The sequence below is a fragment of the Manis pentadactyla genome, chromosome 1 (genome assembly GCF_030020395.1).
Source record: "Manis pentadactyla isolate mManPen7 chromosome 1, mManPen7.hap1, whole genome shotgun sequence".
In the NCBI taxonomy this organism is placed as follows: Eukaryota; Metazoa; Chordata; class Mammalia; order Pholidota; family Manidae; genus Manis; species Manis pentadactyla.
Genome location: NC_080019.1, coordinates 100,781,323 through 100,804,206, shown reverse-complemented (window position 1 = coordinate 100,804,206; position 22,884 = coordinate 100,781,323). Strand labels below are relative to the sequence as shown.

Genomic DNA, 22,884 nt, shown 5'->3' with positions numbered 1-22,884 from the left:
CATCTCTCATATTTATTGATCAAATGGTTGTTAACAACAATAAAATTCTGTATAGGGGACTCAATGCTCAATGCACATTCATTAATCCACCCCAAGCCTAATTCCCATCAGTCTCCAATCTTCTGAAGCATAACGAACAAGTTCTTACATGGTGAACAAATTCTTGCATAGTGAATAAGTTCTTACATGGTGAACAGTACAAGGGCAGTCATCACAGAAACTTTTGGTTTTGATCACGCATTATGAACTATAAACAATCAGGTCAAATATGAATATTCGTTTGATTTTTATACTTGATTTATATGTGAATCCCACATTTCTCCCTTATTATTATTATTATTATTTTTAATAAAATGCGGAAGTGGTAGGTAGATGCAAGATAAAGGTAGAAAACATAGTTTAGTGTTGTAAGAGAGCAAATGTAGATGATCAGGTGTGTGCCTGTAGACTAAGTGTTAATCCAAGCTAGACAAGGGCAATAAAACATCCACGGATGCAGAAGATTTCTCTCAAAATCATCCTGATAGACTTTTAAGGGTTAAGTTCATTTATTTCAAAAGCATAAGAGGAGAGAGAGAAAGAGAGAGACTTCCTTAGGCCAAGTTGTGCAGCAGCTGGGGTTGTTCATTGGTTATCTAGGCCTGTATTTCCAGTGTCCTTGCCTGCTTTTCCTGGCAGAGGTCTGCCCTGTATCCCTCGTCATGGTCCTCATCCATCTAAGGTAGAGAGCTACTTGGCAGTAGCTGTGTTGTTAGCTGCTTCAAGCATGACGTTCTGTCCTCTACATGAGTGGCCAATGGTTCTACCAATTTACAAAGCTAGTGCAGATTTGAAGTTAGACCTTGTTTCCTGATAATACAACTGTGTAGCAGCTGCTACATCAGTGCTTTTGAAACATTCCCATTCTTTGAATCATAGGTTTCAAAGAGTTAGGATTTATACTTGTATTATAAAACATACTAGAGGGAAATATTAAAATATTAAGGTTTATAATATTGAGTGGTAAAAAACTCTAAGTGATTTCATAATCATGACTGCTAAATGTGATATATGGAATGAGATAACCATAAAATATGAATATTTACTTCTTTCTTAAATGGCCATGATTTTGAGATTTCTCAAGATTATCAAGAAAATAAACATAGAAAACTATCAAACCTACAAACTTTCCCATCATAAGTTATTTATGAAAAGCCAGTTATTTTATGATAAAGGCATGTGTAATCTAATTTGCGAAACATTAGGTCACATAATTCATGGTGCCATTGGACATATCATTGTGTATAATCAGGTTGTCACTTTAATAGTTTTAATGAGAAACTTCTTTATGTCATCAATTATTGGCTGCCAGATAATAAATATTAAGTTAAGTGCTTAGGATCCAGTTGATGATATCTTGCCTGCTGAAATGTTTTTAAAAATACTAGCTTTATTTGACTGGAGAGATAGCTACATTTTTTGGTAGGAGCTAGGGAATTGTGTCTACACATTAGTTTGCGTCAGTACGAAGTTAATAGCCTCTTGGGGACTGGAAGGGGGTGAAATGACTTCCTTTTCCAGACATCTGGCTGCAGATACCATCAACAACTATTATATATGTAAATAAAACTTACTGTTCCACAGGAAAAAAAGACTGTCATTTACTGATCAGAGATTAGCCTAGGACATTAATAGGACACAGGGCAATACATACTAAAGTATATGATCTAACTTTTCCTCTTTATTTGCCCTATCCTCAGCAAATTTCTCATTCATAGTAGTGCACATTGCCATTCTCATTGGATTTTTTCATAACAAAAAAGATGTATAGCTAGATTCTGTTCCGTTTGTCCTAATTCATTTTGATTTTTAATGTACAAAGTGAGACTTTAAAATTAATGTCAAAACTTCCTTCTCCTGTAAAATGCATGTTATCTCCTGAGTCAGCGCAGAGAGCTAGATAAAGTTGGGGTTCTGACCCATGTACTAGATAAAGCTCTTCTTAATCTAATGCCTAAACCCAAGGTGCAGACTGGGGCTGATGTTGGTCACAGAAATTGCTAAACTACCCAACTGGAAGATGTCTAACTCACTTCCATCTCTCCTAGTAGGGAAACTTACTCTTTTCAGCTGAGGTCAAGTGCTTTGAGAGCAAATCTTATGAAGATGAAAGGAAGGATTCAGTGATGGCTTTCATGTTGCTTCAGTGATTGCCTGCTGGACAGAAAGTTGTGTGTGTGTGTGTTTGGTGTTTATAACCACCCTCAGCTCACTTCCCACCTTCCTTCTCTCCTCTCCACTTCAATTTAATCCTCTTTTCATTTGACACCAGAAACCAAAGGTGGGAGTGTCTTATAAGAGAGGCGTTTGGGTAACCCCTATTCTATTTCCTATTATCTTTAAGAATGTCTCATCAAACCCATAATATATTTTCTTGTGTCTTGATGATTTTCCCAAATCGTAACAGTTTGAGGTAAGGTAATCACAGTGATCTTTCTTCAAAAGGAGCTATTAGCAGCTACCAAAGCTCAACAGCCAATAGCTCTTAAATAACTTGAAGGGCTTGTAGTTTATGTGTGCTAGAGATGAAAGTGGAGGATAATAATAGTTATGAGTAAGCTATTTTCCATAAAAAAGGAAAAGTGTTTTCTATAAGATGTATTGCTGCAGGAATCTAAGTGTGTCAGCAGGGTGGACACTCAAATGATTTAAAACCACTGGATAATGAAACTTTACTCAAATATTAAATGTACATAAATAAAACATCTATAATCATCACCCAAGCACTTAACTATTCTTCCCAATAAATATATACAATCATGACCCTTACCCTTGCTTGTTACTGCTAATCAGCTTGAAGGCCAGAGGTCATTTTTCACTCAGACAATATATTCTGCAGAGGGTGGAATATCAAAATGATTTTCTGCAAGGAACAATTAGAAGGAATAAATGCAAATAAATTAGTATCATAAAATATTTCTGGATTGATTTTTAATAAATTAAATCCAAAGTAGAATGAAAATGCTAATGCTCTGGCGAGAGGGGGATAATGGCCATATTCTGCGGGGACAGAGTTTCTGCCAACCACTCCAAACAGCAGCATCATTCCATATCTCTGCCCTGTGATCAGTATGTGTCAGAATCCTTCATAGTGACAAATGTGCTGTCCACTTGCATCTGTGGAGAATGTTTTAGCAGCTGAGTGATTATGAATCAAACCCCTGAGCTTCTAGCCCCTACTGCTTCCCAATGCGTTCACATTTGTCGTCTGACAAGTAAATGTGTCTTGACTTTCCTCTGAGAATTTTTTTGCACCGTGTTTGATGAAAGACATTTGGCAAATTGGCAGTGGTACCCTGTACGTTGCAATTTGTAGCCAGCATTAGAGTCTGGGCATGAGATGAGAGAGCAGGCTCCAGGATAAAGGGAAAAGAAAGAGAGCTAACTACAACATAAAGAGTCATTTGAAGAATCAAGCATACAATATTCCCTTTGTAAGAGGAGGACCATGTTCAGGCCATATTAAGATTTTGCTCTAGTTTAAGAAGTCAGCAGTATTCTGTCCAGCTGTGTGTCCACAGAATATTGTATTTTGTCCATTTTCCTTTTGAGTAGTAGAAAGTGTTGCCTTTTACTCTTAGCCTGAGTTCATAAATTAGGCCTCCGACTCTGTCTGGCCATCTCATCAGCAAAAGAATCATCCTCTTGGGTTGAATAGTTGCTTGAATGTACAGTTGTTGCCATTTTTAATCCTTGCGTGGAGACTTCTGGTCTACCACCCTGCTCTTTGGGAAACACACAGAGTGCATAAAGAATGCAGACACCTTTTAAACAGCTTTCTGAGCTCTCCAGTGGCATACTGCCCTGAGACCCAAATAAATAATGGGTGAGTTGATTTAACAAGATGGCCTGAGAGTTTGCTTTTCTACTTAAAAATCCGGCAGTAAGCAGCTTCCAAATAAAATAAGCACACTGTGGAAACAACATTTTGGGAGGGCTGAAGTAAGGTGGAGAATCCGTCTGTGGATAGTAAGGGTCAACTGCTTTTAAAAGTAAATGCCACCCTCTGATTGTGACTGTCAAATACAAATGCAGGTGGACAAAACTTGAAGATTATAATTAGGTAAATTATAAAAACTTGAAGATTATAATTGAAGCAAAATAAATTAGGTTATTTGAGAGAAAGAATTAGGCAGCACAGTTTTTCTTCAAGAATATTTCTGTAATAGTGAGTTATACTACAGCTCCCTAAGTTATATGAAATTATGATAATGTATCATGAACTGTCATTGCAACTCAGTCTTTATTGGAAAAAATTAATATTTCCTCAAAATTCTTTGTACATGATCCCACTTAAAAATCTAGTATACACAAATATTAATTTAGCATAGCTTAGGCAAACCACCTCTTACACATTTAATTTTTTTCCTTCTGCATTATACACATTTGGCTGAAGCAGTAATTTTGGAACACTTGATATTTTTCGTGCTGTGCATTCTTTTCATCGAATTCCATGATTCCTGTGGTTTTTATTACCTAGGCAAGGCATGCAAAACCTTTCCCTATATTTTCCAGGTTACTGTTGATGTCCATAGCATAATGCTAATGCTACCTCTTAATTTAATAAAAGCCTAATTTAACTTTATTATTGCTCATGTATTTCATTGCTTAATTGTATATCAAATAATTATAAAACAGTCTAACCAAGGTCTTAAGGAAAAATTCACCCAGCATTTTATAAACCTGGTTCCACCTTTGTTATTCCCAAAATCAAACAGTTCTTTTGTTTATTTAATATTGGGACCCTATAACCTCTTTCTACAGCCCATTACATGCAGCAGATTTAATGTTTCCATTTTATTCATGATTTCTTCATTTGCTAGAGATTATTATAGAAGAAAAGATGGCAGACTGGTCCTTCATGTTCTTGCGCTTTTGCCTTTCAGATGTCAGCTATTGAAAACATGGCAGAGAAGCTAGAGAGCTTCAGTGCCCTGAAACCAGAGGCCAGTGAACTTCTGCAGTCAGTGCCCTCCATGTTTAACTTCAGAGCGCCTCCCAATGCCCTGCCAGAGAACCTCCTTCGGAAAGGGAAAGAGCGTTATACTTGCAGGTAACTGCAAAGCTAATTACTACCCGCTTCCCAAAAGTCTCCCTTCTGATTTCAAAGGCCCTACTGTTTATTTTGGAAATTATTCCTGATTTGATGATTAATAGCACCCATGATAGATATCAAGCACTTCAAAGTACTCTTAATTTAGTGAGATATAAAAATAGTGGTTTTAAAAAATTATTATTAAATGAGAATTTTAACACAGGCCATTTGGTTGTGATAAATGAGGTTGGAAACAGTCCAGATACTATCTACTTGTTTCACTTTGATATTTATGAATTTTCTTTCACAGTTAATTATTTTCATCCAAAGGTATAATGCTACTGTCCTCAAGCACTATATTAATTGTCATGGCATTGAAGCATAAGGTCATTAATGAAGGACGAATAAGGTTGATGAATGAAGAAAGCTAGTTAATAAGTTTCTTGTTACTCATCAGTAGTACAGTAAAGCTTTTTTTTTTTCTGTTTTCTTTTTTAAGTGAATCATGCTTGTAATTTCTAAATTGTCTTCAGAAATGTTTGGCATCTGACTCAGGCATATCAATTTATCTGCTCTTTGGAAAATGTGTCACTTCCTTTCCAGAACAGCTTTTATAGGAACATACCTTGATAGATGAGGTCTTAGAATCTTGTCTGATCTGATACCACTCAATGTAGAGAGTTGTCATCAAGGCTGACATGTAAAATGAGTTGAAACATTTGAAATCTGTTTACATCAACCCAGAATCACAGACTCTTGTCATTTTTTTATCCCCTTGTCTGGTTCAAATTTGTGAATATAAAAATACATAGTTAATAAAGGAGGTGTATGGGGGTCATCAAAACTAAAGTCTATTTTCATAAACGTCTTGTTTATGCATGAACAAATTCAACCGGATCTGAGCACAGCTTTTATTTGTAGAGTTATTTAGATCTGTAGAATGGTTGTGTTGCGAACTTTAAATACCTAAGACATGTGAGTTCCATATAAGATTAATTAAATCAGGAATAAGCATCTGGCTTCTATGTGGCTTGAGTGAAATAAAGTCAATTGTACTGGCTTCCTCTTATAAACATCTTTTCTTAACAGATACTGTGGCAAGATTTTTCCCAGGTCTGCGAACCTGACACGGCACTTGAGAACCCACACAGGGGAGCAGCCTTACAGGTTTGACAATGCTTTTTACTGAATATCTTGATAAATATTATAATAATTAAAGTGGACTCATTGACACAATTTTAAAGGAGGCTACTTTTCTACATGTTTGAATTGTAAGTCTTTTCAATTTTGAGTCAAAGAAGAATTAACTAACGGTTAGGATAAAAAATTAGAAGAGTTCTAATTTCATTAATGAAGGCCTCTTGTATCTTAGTTTAAAAGGCCTGGCAGTGTCTAGTATGGAATAAGCGTTAAAGAAATGTTAGCCATTTAAAAATTCTTTAAAAAATTATTTGAGTACTTTCTTGTCTCAATAATTAGTGCCATTTTGGTGGACAATAATCATAACATTGCAGACTTCTTTTTTCCAAGCTGTAAGTCTCTGTTAGGCGTTAACACTCATACGTAACTTTGTTTTCCCAGTACAGCTAAGTTAGTGTCCACAGGTCCTAAAAGGAGGTTTAAGGAATAAATCTTAAACTTAAAAAGGAGGAAGAAAATGTAGAACTAGGGGTAGAACAGGTAAAGTAGAATATATTATAAGAGGGACAATTCCACCAACAATTCCTAAATAGCTTATTCTGTTCAAAGTCATGGTCAGCCATATGATACATGAGGCACGTGTCTGATTTTAATATTATTATTTACTAAAGAGTGAAGATAATTAACATTCTGCCTCCCAGTTTTAAAATGTAATGTACCGTTTAATGTGTGATACACTGCACACAGTACTAGGTGCTCATAAATATTTTTTCAAAGAATGAATGTTATTTATGTTAATATCATAATTTCATGCTGCTTTGAAATTCTTATGCATTGCATAGGTGTAAAATTATTTTTCTCTGAATGTTCACTTCTTCCATTAAAATAAATTATTTATCAGGTTTAAGAGATTTTTTTTGCATACGAGAATAAGACAATTCTCATTTGAAGATAATTGAAATTTTAGGAAAAAACTAGAGAGACTTAAACTCAGAAAATAATAGAGTGTTTTCTTACATTTGTTTTTTGCTTTTCTAAATATTTTATAAATCACTAGTCATATTTCTACTTTATGTGATAAAATGCACTTGATATGCTAGGTTTTGGAGAGTTATGAAAATGGGAAGTGTTAGGTGATTTCCCCTTTCAAGAAAATTTCAGATTCCAGAAATCTGCATAAGTGGATTACATTTTGTTTTGGCCAAGGGTCTGGTATGCAGCTATGATATGCTTATTTTGCTCTTTTTTGTATCTGAATTCTGTGATTTTGATCTACCCCATAAGTGGTGCTGTTTTTGTACAAGTATTTTTCAAAACACAAACCAGAATTTTCCATGGCTAGAGACCTTAAACAATTATTTGTCCTGTTCCTCTGTTATACAAGTGAAAAAAAGCTCAGATTCACGGATGCTAACTGCCTTCTGTAAGGCCTGGTACTAATAGATACTGGATTAAAGCCCAGCCCTAGGGTTCTCATGTCAGGGTTTTAATCTCACACCGTGATCTCGGATCTTGAAGACTCTTATAACCCCTGTGTTTACATCCAAATTCTTAATAGTATATGTTTTTCTATGATTTTCATGATTTTGCTATGTGTTTATTTAAAATATTTCTAAATCTTAGGCTTTTAACCACCTTAGGCTTTCAGTGTATTAGAGTAGAATGAAATGCTTTTTTATCTAGGAACACTCAACCTTTTCACCAAGGCATTACCAGAGGAAGGATACAAAGTAACAGACAACTATTCTTTAGAATGTCCTTATTGGCCAATTTTATTCATATTAGAATGGATGATGCTTATTAGATTTGGAAAAGCTCCTTTGCATATAAACACAAAGTTGGAAGCATGTCGGAGACAAAATCTCTCTTCTCTGTGATTTGTGTAGAAAATATTTTCAGTGAAAATTTTTCTAAAGTGTTTGAATGGGAGTTTAAGTTTTCTCTATCAGTTTCCTAGGTTGCTCTGCTTAGTACAACACTACTGTGCTAATTGTACAATTGTTCTAAATGTAGTGGGCCTTGGAAGTCAATGAAGTTACTGTAGAGTAGGCCATGACTCATATATATAAATATATACATTTTTTCAAAAGTAGAGACTAAGATATTATAACTACTGTCAATGTGGGGTTTTACCCATTTTTAAATTAATATAAGAAGAAAGTTGAGGATGATACCAGAACAGATTTTTAAGGAGGAAAAATTAAATGAATCCTTGAGTTGATTTATTGATACAATGACTAAATAAGTAGTTTAACAGATTTATTTTTCCCACTGAACTAACTAGACTTTTGGCATCATGTAGAGACAGCGGTAAAGCCCAAACACTTGGAGTGGAATGCGGTGATTTCTGAGTAGAGCCCTTGAACCACTGAGGCTGCCTTCAGAAGTGGGAGAAGGGCCCTTCACACATGGAAGAATGAGTTAGGGATTTTCTGGCTGCTAAGTTAGAATTTCCACTTAAAAGTCATCTGGAGAAAGTTAACTTTTCTTTTAAGCAATACATATACAAAAAAAAAAAATCACATAAACAAATAAAGCAATCTAATACTCCAGAGGAGAATACTCCATAAATTATCACGTTTCTTCCTCACTGATAAGAGCTGGGGTCAGAGGGGGATTACATTTTAATCTTATGACTAAAGGAGAACTTGAAAGTAATTTATGATTTTTTTATCACATGGAAGGCAGAAACAATTAGCCACCCAACAAGAAATACTTTCCTGAAAAACTGACCTGGTTCAGAACTGCCACAATCTCTTTAAGAAAATAGAAAAGGAGAGTTGGGGACACTTGGGAGAAGGGGATTTAATAAAGACCTTTGTTTTTATTCCAAAAGGAGAATTCAGTGACATGCTTACCTTCTTCTATAGCAGTTTAAACCTTAATAGAGGAAAGACTTGGGGGCTACTAATTACTACAGATGATGAAATAATTGGTATCAGAAGAAACTATTCACATTGCCTCAGTTTTAAAAGTTTGGAATGTTTCATGCTATTTTGGTGAAGATAACAGAATTTCCTTTAGGTGTCGCATTGAGAAAATGAATTTACAAAGAAATTAATCAGACACTGCCGTTTTGAATTAAAAAATGATCTTTTTACTTTATTTGAAGAATACATGAATTTTTCCATGTTTGTTTACAAAGAATTTAAGCAGAAGATAGAACAGTACTACTACTTCTTAATGTCCTTAATTTTGTGAGGTTTATTTAAAATATTGGAACTGATTACCCTAATACATTTGAGACCAGTGAAATTACCAATATTTCATTATGGTTTTTCATAAAGTCATGAAAATCTTTAAAGCAATCCAAGTCCATTGGGATTGAAATCCTGACTGTATGAATAAGACTCTTGCCTCTGCCTTTACTCTAATATGTTGTTTTATGGGTAGTAATTTTGGATATCAGGTTTACTAGCTTCGAGAAGTATCTTTTGATTTTGCTTGCAAATATTTTTTCTGTTTTTATTTTTCAGATGCAAATACTGTGACAGATCATTCAGCATATCTTCTAACTTGCAGCGGCATGTTCGCAACATCCACAATAAGGAGAAGCCCTTTAAGTGTCACTTATGCGATAGGTGTTTTGGTCAACAAACCAATTTAGACAGACACCTAAAGAAACATGAGAATGGGAACATGTCTGGTAGGTGATCCATTGTATTGCAAGATAATGGCATCTTTTTCTTATTTTAAAAGATAATCGTGATCTTTCTTCTCTCTTTCCACTTTGACAGCAGAATCAGATCCTAAAAATTACAGCACATGGCCCTTGAGATTTTAGAATGATGTGAATAGTGTAATTTTTTAATAATATACAGCTTAGGCCCTTAACTGGAGTGTTTTTTAATTCTCTGGGATTCTTCTCAATGGGTAATCTCAAACAAAGAGAACCATGGCGCAAACTCATGGGACACTTGTGAATCTAGGTTTCCTAAATTGCAGGGAACAATCTTTCTACCTGTTGGTACAGAATGTGGCCTCAAGGCATGCAGAATTTCCAGACTGGCAGCCCCAGAACACCACCCTCTGAATGATAACCTGGAAACTGTGGCTGCTTTGCAGAGGGCCTGGGGTTCAGAGAACATCTCCAGGGTAACTTTTTAGAGATCAGCAACAGAAGATTGTCAAAATGACCAAGCTAACCCATAAGGGGGTGTGGTTTGGGCCACAAATCCTGGGGTAGAATTAAGTTGAAAGTGGCAAACAAACCCAAACAACAACTAGCGTTCCCTAAATTCTGACCTGCCAGCATACAATTACCAGAAGAGATGGTGGGTTCTCTTGTGTTGTCTCCTAATAAGCTGTTAGCTAACATCTGCCAGCAGGCCTAAATGTGCGGAGCCACTCTGTGCAGCCACAATTTATTTCTAGAGAATAAAGGAAATAATGGGGCCAAGGGAAGGGGCTGAGCACATAGTCCAGAAAAAGAGATTTTTAAGAACAGAGAAAAGTTGAATTTATAAAAAGTGGTATTTTCTTAAGGGAATTATTTATTATTAATCCATCCTCCACTGTGCAAACACATTGCTATGATCCTGGGTGGTTATAACTTATAACTTATATACTGTTTACTTTCCTCTAAGCCAAAAGTCAAATGGTCATAGTTTAAAAATACCAGATTGTTGAGAAGCCTAATCTGGTACACAAAAGTGGTCACACTTTTGGTGTGCATCCTTACAGCATGCTACCATAATTTTCTAGTCAAAATTATTTCAGAAAATAATTGAATAAATTAAAACTCTGACACATCCACATTCAGTACATATTTGTTGACCCAGATTATATTTCATTAAGCTGAGGAATGCTCTAAACTCTTATTTTTGTCATCTATTGTGATGAATTTATTAAATTATAGATATTTTGTGGTCAAGATAAACAGCACAAAGCAAATGTTGGTATAAAGTTAGACCACATGTAAAGTTTATAGACACCTTACAAAATTTCATGATAAGGTATTATGATTCTAATTTTATAGGTAAGGAAGCTGAAGATCATCTAGTAATCAGCAGATCCAATATGGTCCTCTTAATGCCATAGTGTACCACCCTATGGGCTGGTGTGTTGAGTCTACCCAAGGCTTAGCCTACCATTATCAGAACACAGAATGTTCAGTATGTATTCAGTCTTTATTTGGAAGTGCAGTTCAGCACAGGAGCAATAAATTGCCATTGCCTGCAACCAGGACTGAGCATGCAGCTTCTTCCGGCACAATCTCTTTAGAGATTTACTATTTGCCTCACTCTATCACCTCATTATTTGAGTAAAAATGTTCCCAGGTCCCAGTGGGAATAGGAGGAGGCTAGTGGGAAAAATACCATCTTTGGGAGATTGTACCTCATGATTTCAGTGGTTTGAAATATTCTCCAAGAGATTTTCATGGGCATGTGCACTGTGGTAAATTGGGAGACTTTGACCTCCTAAAAAAATTCCATTATTAATATTCAAAAGAGCCTGTTTTAGAAAACAAGCCTGATCAAGTGAGAAAGAAATAAGGTTCAAAACCAAGTGACCAGTAAGTAATACCTGTTTCACAAAAGGCTTTCTCTCCCCGCAGGTACGGCAACATCGTCGCCTCATTCCGAACTAGAAAACACTGGTGCGATTCTTGATGACAAAGAAGATGCTTACTTCACAGAAATTCGAAACTTCATTGGGAATAGCAATCACAGCAGCCAATCTCCCAGAAACATGGAGGAGAGGTAAGACTGGTGTTCTCCTTTTTAAACTGATTTCTGAAATGAATATGTTTTCAAATACATTTGCTATTCCCACTTTTGTGACACTAACACCTACCACCAATGGCTGGTATTTATTTAATGCAGATTAAACACCAAATGCTCATCTAAGCCCTTTACATGCATTAATTAAATTGAGTATCCTAATGACCTTATGAGATAGTGACTGTTATTATGTAATTTTTTCAGTGAAGGAATGGAGCTACAAAAGATTAAATAATTTGCCAGAGGTCATATAAGTAATTAATAAACAGGATTCAACCTAGGCTGTTGGATTCCAGAGCCCATGCTTTTATCATCATTCTGTTCTTTCTCTCTTCATAGCTAATTAGAATATTTTATCAAAACTTTCCAAGTAGAGGGCAAAGCCAACACAGAGATTCAGTTGATTCAATAGTGGCTACCATTAGATGTCATATATTTTGTGACTGTATGGCTATAATGTATATGTGTGTGTGTATATGTATATGTATGTGTATATATATATATGTATATGTATATGTGTGTATATATATATGTACATATTTATATAAATATCTTTCCATAAAAACCATCTGAGACTTTGTAATAAGATTCCATCACTACTTTATATGCTCTCAGATGGCCGCTCCTTTACGTCTGGCCTGTTTGTTTCAGTGGGTGTGGCCATCCTTGTTTGCAGCCAGGGATGCCCTGGCTCCCTCTGTCATCATCATTAAGCCCACATGGCTTTATTCATAAAGCAAAACTTTTAATGCTGCTGCTAATAATAATTAACAGTTATCTAGTATTTTACATTTTATGTGATGTTAATGAAACATTATTTTACCAAAACCAATGGATTTAATTTTTCTTATCTATCAGTTATAATTAGATAACTGATATTGAGAAGTAGATTTTTTTTCTGAACATAACTATCCAATTGCCTATTAAATTAGGATGCTGCATTGTAAATTTGAATGACAGTTCCATTTCTTTTCATCCTACAAGTGTTATTGTTAGTGTCCTCTATTTTTGATGCTATTAAAAGTCAAAATTAATAATTTTAGGTAGTTTTTCCCTTAAGGCAAGCTTCATATAAACATTATTTCCCAAAATAACAAAAATGTATGACCACTTCTGTTTTTCAACTTGTATAGAAGTCCGATAAGAGCCACAACTCTGTGCAGTTGGGCGTGTTTTTCCTTCTGCTTACCCACACGTGTGTGTGTTTGTGTGTGTGTGTGAGTGTGTGTGTGTGAGAGAGAGAGAGAGACAGAGAGCGAGACAGAGGAGACAGAGAGAGAGAGATAGAAAGAAGGTGAGGCAGATGGTCCAAAGTACAACATAGTAAGAACAAGTAAGAAAGTCATAGTCTTAAATTTTGATAATGATATTTACATGATACAAGTAAGAAATATTGAAAAAACCATGTCAGTTCGGACTCTGAGATTCTATCAGTTTCTCTAGCCCTTAATTGGAGATCTCTGAGCCTGCATATAGCTGCAACATCTGGTATCAACATGTCTAAACAGCACAGAAGTAGAAGACTGAGTCAGCTAATTTTTCCCCCCTCAACTCCTATCAGGGCTACTTTCGATGAATAATTTGTGCCCCATAAACTGCCATGTTTGAAAGTATAATTAGCAAATAGGTTTTCTTCATCTTGTTGGCTTTGTTACTTTTGGTTTTCATCCATGCACTCTTTTGTTCTTTTACTTTTTCTTTCTCTTTTTTTTAAAATAACAATTTCAATCCATTCAAGCTAGCAAGTTGGCAGTGTATCTGGAAACTAATAACTTATGCCTGTGCAAAACATGTTTTCATCATTCTTCGATAAAAGAGGTTAAGAGATCGGCTGTATGAAAAGCTTAATAATTGTGATATTACTTTTTCTAGGATTTTTACTTTGTGCATCTGTCACACCCAAGATTGTTTTATTTATTTTTACCTTGGGAAATCAGAATATTACTTTATACTCATTTTTTTTTTACATGGGAAAGTGATGCAGTGAATTGCTGATACCTGATCTTCCATAATCTGTGAAATAGTTACATTAAATGTGAAAAATCATACATGCATGTAACAATAACTTAACAATTTTGACAAATTTCCTGGCTTAGTAAAGAGGTAAAGGATTGAGATAAAAATGGAAAGGTTATGACTGGCCCAGGAATCAGGACAACTGGATGCCTGTAATGGTTCCATTCCAACAAGCTTTCTGAACTTGGAGAAGTGAACTAACTTCCCTGGTCATGTATCTTTAAAAGGCTGGAGGTTCAGAGGAGATATTCTCTAGTTCAAAACTTATAATCATTGTGTAACTTAATTTCAACTTTTAAGTCTTACAATGAAACTTAAATTCAATTTATATACATACTTTAATGTTTATGTTAAAGCATAAAATGTGTATCATAGTTTCATAAATGCTGTCAAATGTATTAAATTGGTCTTTGATGTAATTAAACTATTTTTTAGCATTAAGCTTTTGAATCATGTAGTAAAATCCTTGCAGCTACATATTAAATATTACATTACAAACTAAAATATTACAAATGACTTTTAAAGTACTATATTCTTGTTTTGTATCATATTAGATATACTTGACTACTGTTTTGAAAGATAGTTACATTTTTAGATCATTTCCCACCTCAGTGTTCTGGGAAACAAGGAACTGTTTTATATCAGGACAATCAAGGATAGAAAATAGTACAAACAAGTGAGGTTTCAATAACTTCCAAGTTTGAGTAGAGTGTCTAAGTAGCATAACCACAAATGTCACCTGGTCCTTGGCAGCTACCTTAATGTTTTCTTTGAACTTTTAGATTCACTTTAGGCCTGTGTGTTATGTTGCTCAGGGATATGAATTTTCTAGAAACCTATTATTTTAAATGGTGGGTAGTCATATGGTAATTAGTGAACATGTAGAGAAAAACATTTGTGAGCTTTTTATATTATATATAATGATATCATTTATCAGGCAAAGGCCTGATAAGGAGAAGACTGAGATTGTTTTTCCAGTTCTGCCAGAAGCTCCATTTATTATCTGAATAATCACCCAATTATTATTTTTGCTTCATTTTCTCATATGTGAGGTTCCATTATTTTCCCATGGCTGCCATAATGCATGAACAATAAAAATTTACTATAGAATTGTTGAAATTCTAAACTATTGTTAGGAAGACATGATAATAAAGCTTACTGCTCGTTTAAAATGAAACCAATAGCTGGGCCTTTTTCTTTCCAATGAAAGAATGAATGGCAGTCATTTTAAGGATGAAAAAGCTTTGGTGACCAGTCAAAATTCAGATTTACTGGATGATGAAGAAGTAGAAGATGAGGTGTTGTTAGATGAGGAGGATGAAGACAACGATATTACTGGAAAAACAGGAAAAGAACCAGTGACCAGTAATATACATGAAGGAAACCCTGAGGAGGACTATGAAGATAGCGCCCTGGAGATGAGTTGCAAGACGTCCCCAGTGAGGTGAGTGCCGCAGGTGACATTAGTGAATAAGCCATCGTAAATACACATGCAGTTGCAATTCCTTCTGCTCTGTTTTTCCACTAGAGCAATATTTCAGGTGGCAAGCAATTTATAAGTAATAAATCATAAAAAGTAAATTTAAATGAGCAATGCATACTCAGTGGATTAATTTTAAACAGATGAAAACAAGGTGGCCGTCGCATAATCTGCAAGAACATAAGTACATACATGAAAGTTATACAAGTGCACAATCATTTATTTCGACTCTACCTATAAAATGCAAAGAAAAAGAGAGATTTCAACATTATCTAATTCATTAAAAATTTTGGTGTATACTAAGTCAAGTAGTATTGAGATAAATTTCACTTAATTTGAAATATATGTAACCTATATAAATAGATTTTTCTAATGGAAAAACTTTAACCAAAAAGTTAAATTTATGGCAATAGTGTATTTTCCTGTGAATAGTGGCTCCTGACTAAATATTATCATAGCTGGCTTTTCCCCCCATTATTTTAAATGGAAATTAAAAGTGTATGAATTCTGTCTCCATTGTATTGCTGATGTCACATGTCATTGACTTTAACTTTTTATCTCAAATATACTCTTGCTTTAGTTATGAAAAATCTTAAAAGAAATATACAGAGATAGTATTTGTAACAATTTTAAAGAACCTAATAATTGATGCATGCTACTCTATACTACAGACATAAAGTTTGAAAGCTGTATAGATTCAAATGAAAAGTGATTTGGTTAGATAACAAACTGAAAAAGAAAACCCTCTGTGCTTTCCCATTGGTTCATTTTAGGTATAAAGAGGAAGAATATAAAACTGGACTTTCTGCTCTAGATCACATAAGGCACTTCACAGATAGCCTCAAAATGAGGAAAATGGAAGATAATCAATATCCTGAAGCTGAGCTGTCTTTTAGTACTTCTCATGTGCCGGAGGAACTTAAACAGCCGTTACACAGAAAGTCCAAATCACAGGTACATATTTTCTTGCAGTAGAGTATCTTGGTGACATTGTACCTTTGATGCCTAAAGGCAGATATTCTATATTTACAGTATTCTAGAATCTGAACGTGTACACTTTACGCAAAACATTCGTATCTTTACTGTCTGTAACTCAATCCCAAATAGTTAATCAATACAGCAATTAATATGGCTGCATTCTATACATAAACTCTGTGACAAACCCTATCCTACAATAATCTTTCCTTTACTTTGCAGTTCTTGTACTTCTGCATAGATAGCCCATGTTTGCTTGCACCTATTTATATATTACTTCAGAATTATTTTCCAATTGCTTTGCATCTATGATTTTTGTCAACTTGATTATGTTTTAAGATTTTTGGAAAGTGAATTCTGCACAATATTTTTTGTCCTTTATCATGTATAGTTAGTTAGTATTAGCAAATTATAGAATTTAGGAGTAAATTGAGGATCGGGGATGAAATGATTTGGCAAGAGTCAGCAGCAACTTAATGGAAGATCTGGAAATAAAACCTATCAATTTTTACTGAATGAATGAACGAATGGTACCTAAGTTCATTGGGCTTTACAGCATTCTTTCAGCACCACTAGGATGAATAAAATAAATCCATTTAAGGATCCATAAATACCAATTAAAAACCGTAGTTCTTCTATCACAAAAATTAAGGAAGTCATTATGTTCTGCTTGACATCTACATCAACCATATTATTCATCTTATTCAGATCAATTAAATGTCAATAACTTCCTCTTATTATCATATTATTGGTCACTTTGGTCTCAATGTTTGATCTATGTGTCTATTTTGGGGTGGCCTAACATGAAACCATGTGACCGTATTGGCTTGTACATTTGGAAATGATTACCTATTTGGCTGAGGTGTTTTGGGGTGGTCATAACAGCAAATGTGGTCAAATCTCAACTAAAATGGAAACAACGTATGCCAATGGGATAATACACAATTTTAAATATCAGTTAATTCAGTAAAGAGTCAAACATATCATGAATGGTAACAGGAAAAATAAATGTTCTTTCTGAATTGAAATAAAAGCAGCCGGCATCAATACTCCATTGCCTAGCTCCATGAACTTGAGAACATGAAATCATGACTATGAGCATCATTTCCTCATTTTAAAGTAGGGGAGAGGGTGAAGAGATCTAGTGTCTTTTCCTGCTGCATGAGTCAGTGGGGATAAAAATGAAATTTTCAGTTTCTAGAATTAAAAGTAAACTAGCCAGAGTGAACATCTCCTTTTTCCTTAGAGGCAATCATAAGAGGTAGCTAGTATTTCTTAAAACCCTTTATATCTCATTCTTCTTCCCTAGGTGATCAGAGATACTGGAGATCTGTGTTTTCTTTCTTTTTTTTCTAAAATTCATTTTAATTGTTCCATCAAAATATTTTTCGTTATGAGACACAAAACCTAAAAATTCCTGAAACTGACAGAAGTGACAGAAAGCAGAAGGGCCGAGTACCTAGAGAGAGTGGATATGATATATTTCAGTATCAGCATTTTGACATAAAGTCCCTGCCCAACTGGGTTAACAAGAAATACTAGCATTTTGCAATCCTAGCTCATATTTTTCTTTCTTGTTACTTGATCATGTCATATGTTTGAAAATGGTCAGGCCTTTTTGCAAACTGGCTTTATTTAATTTTATGTGATTCTTTATTCATTCAGTCAGTCAATAATTGTTGGTTATGTGCTAGGCACTGGTCCTTGTGCATGAAAGTGTTTATATCCTTTGATTACCAAAAGGCAGACATTCTGTGTTTGCCATTTTCTATAGTCTGGATAGAGTTGGTTGATTTACTCAAAACATTCATGTATTTGCTCTGTGATTTTTTAGTGATTGAATCCAAGATAGTTGATCAGTACAACAGTGGTTACATTCCTCATGGACTGTTCTCCCAAAAAATCCTCTCCTACAAAATTAACTTCATGATAATAGGTGCAATTTATGTCAGGTACACTGAACTAAACACTTTGTTAGTTACTGCTTGTGATTCCTCCACAACCCTTGGAAACAAGTGTTGTTATCATCTCCATTTTCTATGAGGAACATTACCTTGAAAGGTTAGGCAACTTGTCCAAGGTCACACAACTAGTTTAGTAGAGGCAGGTTAGATGCCAGGATTAAAACTCAGGATTCCAATATCTTCTCGATACTCCCAAACATTGTCTTTCCAAACATTGAAATAGGTTTTGTTAAGACAATTTTATAGTATTCTTTATCTTAATCCTAAAAGTGGGTACATAATTAGACAGTTTAAGTTTAATGCTCACTTCTTCCATACTTTAAACTCTACAAAGAACAAGGACTCTATTATTTTTCCTTTCTTCCCTAGGATCTAGAACAGTGCCTGGCATAGAGTACATGCTTAAGAAATATTTTTTATATGTCTTCTGAGATTTTGTAGAGGTCCAGAAGGCAAATTGCATATATAAAAGTCACATGTGTACATTTAGTGCAATGACCCGGCAAATCAGAATCAGCCTGCAAGGGCAGATTTGCTAACTGCCATGATTATGGAAGAAACCGCAGAATGGCCACATGTCTCAGCATGACTCCCAGGATGAAATTCTGCTTAACAACAGAGGCATTTTGTCTTTGTTTACAGACAGCGGAATGTCGTTGGCAGGACTTTAATGATTCCACTTCAGCAGCATTCTGACAAGCAAGTTTAGCAATGGATGAGACCAATAATAGCAAATCAACAGTGAAAAGTTCACTCACAAGTCAAGACCAAACATTTCATTTGAATATTTTACTTGGCAGCAAATGGGGGATTCTCTGAACAGTTATGTAGAATTTGACATGATAATAGGGAAAAAAGAGCACTTCCTCACAGTACCTCTGTGTACTTTCTGCGCAACAGAAACTGGCGCTCAAGTTGGCTAGAACGTTGGGTCTTGTGTTTTATCGGTTTTTGATAGAACTCGCTTGATCTACCTCAACTTTTGAGGTCTTTAGATATCAGCATTGATTATTTCAAGGGCAGTGGGGAACTGGAGAAAGGACACTGGATTAAAAGTGGGGCAAAAACAAGTTTTGCTTGTTTCTCTCTACTATCTAGTTGAGAGGCTTGGGCCATGTCTCTTCACCTTCAGGCTCTGCATTGTGGAGTGCGGTGGGAGGTAGGGCTGCTCCTTTCCTAGACCACAGTGCTGTCAAGGCAGTTCTATGTTCTAGTCGTTTGCATTTTCAGTCATAAGCACACAGTAATACTTCTGGTGAGTTGAACATGTACATGAACAGTGGATGAGTGATTCTATCTATGGCTAGCAGGGAGATGACGTGATTTTCAGTGGAGGCACTGTTGGTATTGTAGGTAGGATAAGTAATTTGTTGTTCTGTAGAATGTGTTACTTTGTTGGGCCTTCGGCCCTGAAGGCCAGCAGTAACCCCACGTTATTTAAGAACAACAAAAAGCACCCCATGCTTCTCCAAACACACCACGAGGGCTGTTGCTACTCAGGACCGCTAACATTCACCAACAGTATGCTTCAAACTGAGAGTGAAGTTTTTCAAACGCCGTTTACCGAGTCTCTTCTTTTTTACCCCAGGCATACGCTATGATGCTGTCATTGTCCGACAAGGAGTCCCTCCATTCTACATCCCACAGTTCTTCCAACGTGTGGCACAGTATGGCAAGGGCTGCGGCAGAATCCAGCGCCATCCAGTCCATAAGCCACGTATGACGTTACCAAGGTGGACCACGTGGGACCAAGTCCAACAGTAGCATGGCTCTTTCAAATAGGACTGTTTAAAAGACTGCTGAGCAGAATGCCTTAGAAACATGAAGGGTCACTCGTGTAAAGTCTGGTGACCTTAAACTGAATGATTAAAAAAAGAAAGAGAAAAAGAAAGAAAGAAAGAAAAAAGGAACTATTTATTCTCGATATTTTGTTTTGCACAGCAATGGCAGCTGCTGACTTCTGGAGGATCAATGCGACTTAAAGTGAATCAGTGAAAGCGACAGACTTGCTGGGTGGAAGGCGTCTTCCAGGTCACCCTGCTCGAGGGTGTGGGTGGGTGAGAGGGGTTGTGGGGGCGGCACTGACATGGACCAACACTCCATAGAAACGGAATTCTTTTTTGTTCAAGATCACCTGACACATGATTGGGAACAGTTGCTTTTAATTACAGATTTAATTTTTTTCTTCATTAAAGTTTTATGTAATTTAACCCTTTGAAGACGGGAAGTAGTTGGATGAAATGCACACTTGATTATTATAGAGACTGATAACAGGGCGTACTTGTTCCCCATTAACTTTTGCCTTCTGAAGTACATTGTTTAAAACTAGGGAAGAAGGGTATGTGTATATTGTAAACTATGGATGTTCAATGCTCAAGAGAGGTTAAGTCAGTGGAGTGACCTGTTTATCACCAGTACCGCTGGACCACTACACTAATAAAATGTTTGCCAAATCCTTGTAATAACATCTTAATTTTAGACAATCATGTCACTGTTTTTTAATGTTTAATTTTTTGTGTGTGTTGCGTGTATCATGTATTTATTTGTTGGCAAACCATTGTTTGTTGATTAAAATAGCACTGTTCCGGTCAGCCACTACTCTCTGACGTCTGAGGCACACCCCTTTCTGAATTGCAAGGACCAAGGTGACTCGACCTGTGTGTGGGAGTGCCAGATGTGTTTGGCTTTTCTTAACATTCCTTTTTTTGTTGGTGTTGTTTTGTTTTCCTTCTTAATGAGCTAAATACGAATAGATGCGACTTAGTTTTTGTAATACTGAAATCGATTCAATTGTATAAACGATTATAATTTCTTTCACGAAAGCATGATTCTTCTGATTAAAGACTGTACCCCATATTTTATGCTGGTCGTCTGCAAGCCTGTGCGATGTTATGTTCATGTTAATCCTATTTGTAAAATGAAGTGTTCCAGACCTTATGTTAAAAGAGAGAAGTAAATAACAGACTGTATTCAGTTATTTTGCCCTTTCTTGAAGAACCAGATTTGTTTTCTTTTTGTTTGTAATCTCATTTTGAAATAATCGGCAAGTTGAGGTACTTTCTTCAAATGCTTTGTACAATATAAACTGTTACGCCTTTCAGTGCATTACTATGGGAGGAGCAACTAAAAAATAAAGACTTACAAAAATGGTTATTTTTTTTCCCTGTGTGGTATTTTTCCCTTCTCATGCAATTTTTAGTTTCCCTTTGGGATCCAATGATGTAAAGATATGATGTCTGGGGTCTTGATGCCATAACAGAGACATGCAACACAGAACATATTTGTGTTGTTTTGAGATGACATAGGGATAGCCCTTGGCCGATAGGGAGTTGGGGTATGTCCCGCTCACTGTTCTGAACTTTCTCTGTGTGGTGTAAAGTCAGAGTTCATGTGCAACCCTACACAGTCCTGCTATCACTCCATGTCTCATTTTAGTTAGGACAGAGAGCAACCTACAGATTTTCTATTCAGTTTTTCATAGTGCATGCCAAAATATGTTCTGTTTTTAATGACATAAATACTGTTAACTGACTTACAGGAGGTAAAAAACAAACCTTTAACTTTTCTGTGTTCCTTTGGTCTTCGTCCACATGCAAAATATCATTTTTTTTATAGTTATAACTAGAAAATAGACACGATTTGGGGCTTGCTTTACTTGTGGCAAATAAATAAATAAAAGTAGATGTATATTGCTATAGATTCTTCCAAAGAATCATTTAATGGTGTCCCATATTTCATCAGGTTTGATCTACTATAATTTCAGTTATTTATTTTGTTAAAATTTTAAGTTTTCTGCTCTTCACTAGTGTAAGTAATGTTATTTTAATTTTCATATGTGTGATTGTTTCTGTGTGTCCATATATGTACATACAGGATTGGCCTGTGAGGAGTGGTATTTCCATATGATCAATTCTTTGGTGGGGGAGCAATTATGAATATTTTCTCCTTAAATATAATGCCAATTGTTTTAGATATATGGCCATTCCAATTTTGGCTGACTCTAGAGGTTTTAACAAGGTTTGAAAAATAGATATGATACATGGAAATAGATCCAGACTAATTTCTTCATTCATTTATTCATTCATTCTTAGCTACAATGCTGGCTATATAGAGAGTCTCCTCACATCCTTTCTGAATGCCAGTATTATAGGAATTAAATATACAGAGTATAAATATTGATTTTCTTTAGTAGAAAGTACGCATAAGAAGTATTCAGGAAATATACTGAAGCTATAAATCTGGCTTATAAAGAAGGAGAAGAAATATCTAGTTTTTGGAATATAAGAACAACACATTTGAGAACTTGGGATGTGGAATGTGCTGTGTATTTTTCTTTGTTTTAAGAATATACCTATATATTCTGTAGTAATGCAAATCCTCCCAACATTACTGAACTCTTGTTAGACTCTGAGCATGACATTTCAGATGTTTGCTAACACTTGGTCGCTCCAAATTTCAAAAAGGCTTTCAAGCCTTACATTTCTGATTTTTTTTTCCATTCGTATCACCAGC

The 22,884-nt window shown here is 35.4% G+C and overlaps 1 protein-coding gene across 10 annotated transcripts in view; it reads left to right on the top strand.

Annotated features, from left to right (window-relative positions):
- MECOM (MDS1 and EVI1 complex locus) overlaps nt 1–21,525 on the top strand; it is a 526,926-nt gene extending 505,401 nt beyond the window's left edge. For all 10 annotated transcript variants that reach the window (XM_036898348.2, XM_036898349.2, XM_036898346.2 and 7 more), the window contains 7 exons: nt 4,926–5,092; nt 6,164–6,241; nt 9,691–9,860; nt 11,772–11,916; nt 15,164–15,397; nt 16,207–16,387; nt 19,961–21,525. In XM_036898348.2, coding sequence (XP_036754243.2) covers nt 4,926–5,092; nt 6,164–6,241; nt 9,691–9,860; nt 11,772–11,916; nt 15,164–15,397; nt 16,207–16,387; nt 19,961–20,095 — 1,110 coding nt within the window. In that variant the 3' untranslated portion in view covers nt 20,096–21,525. The remainder of the gene's footprint in view (nt 1–4,925; nt 5,093–6,163; nt 6,242–9,690; nt 9,861–11,771; nt 11,917–15,163; nt 15,398–16,206; nt 16,388–19,960) is intronic.
- The last annotated feature ends 1,359 nt before the right edge of the window (nt 21,526–22,884 follow it).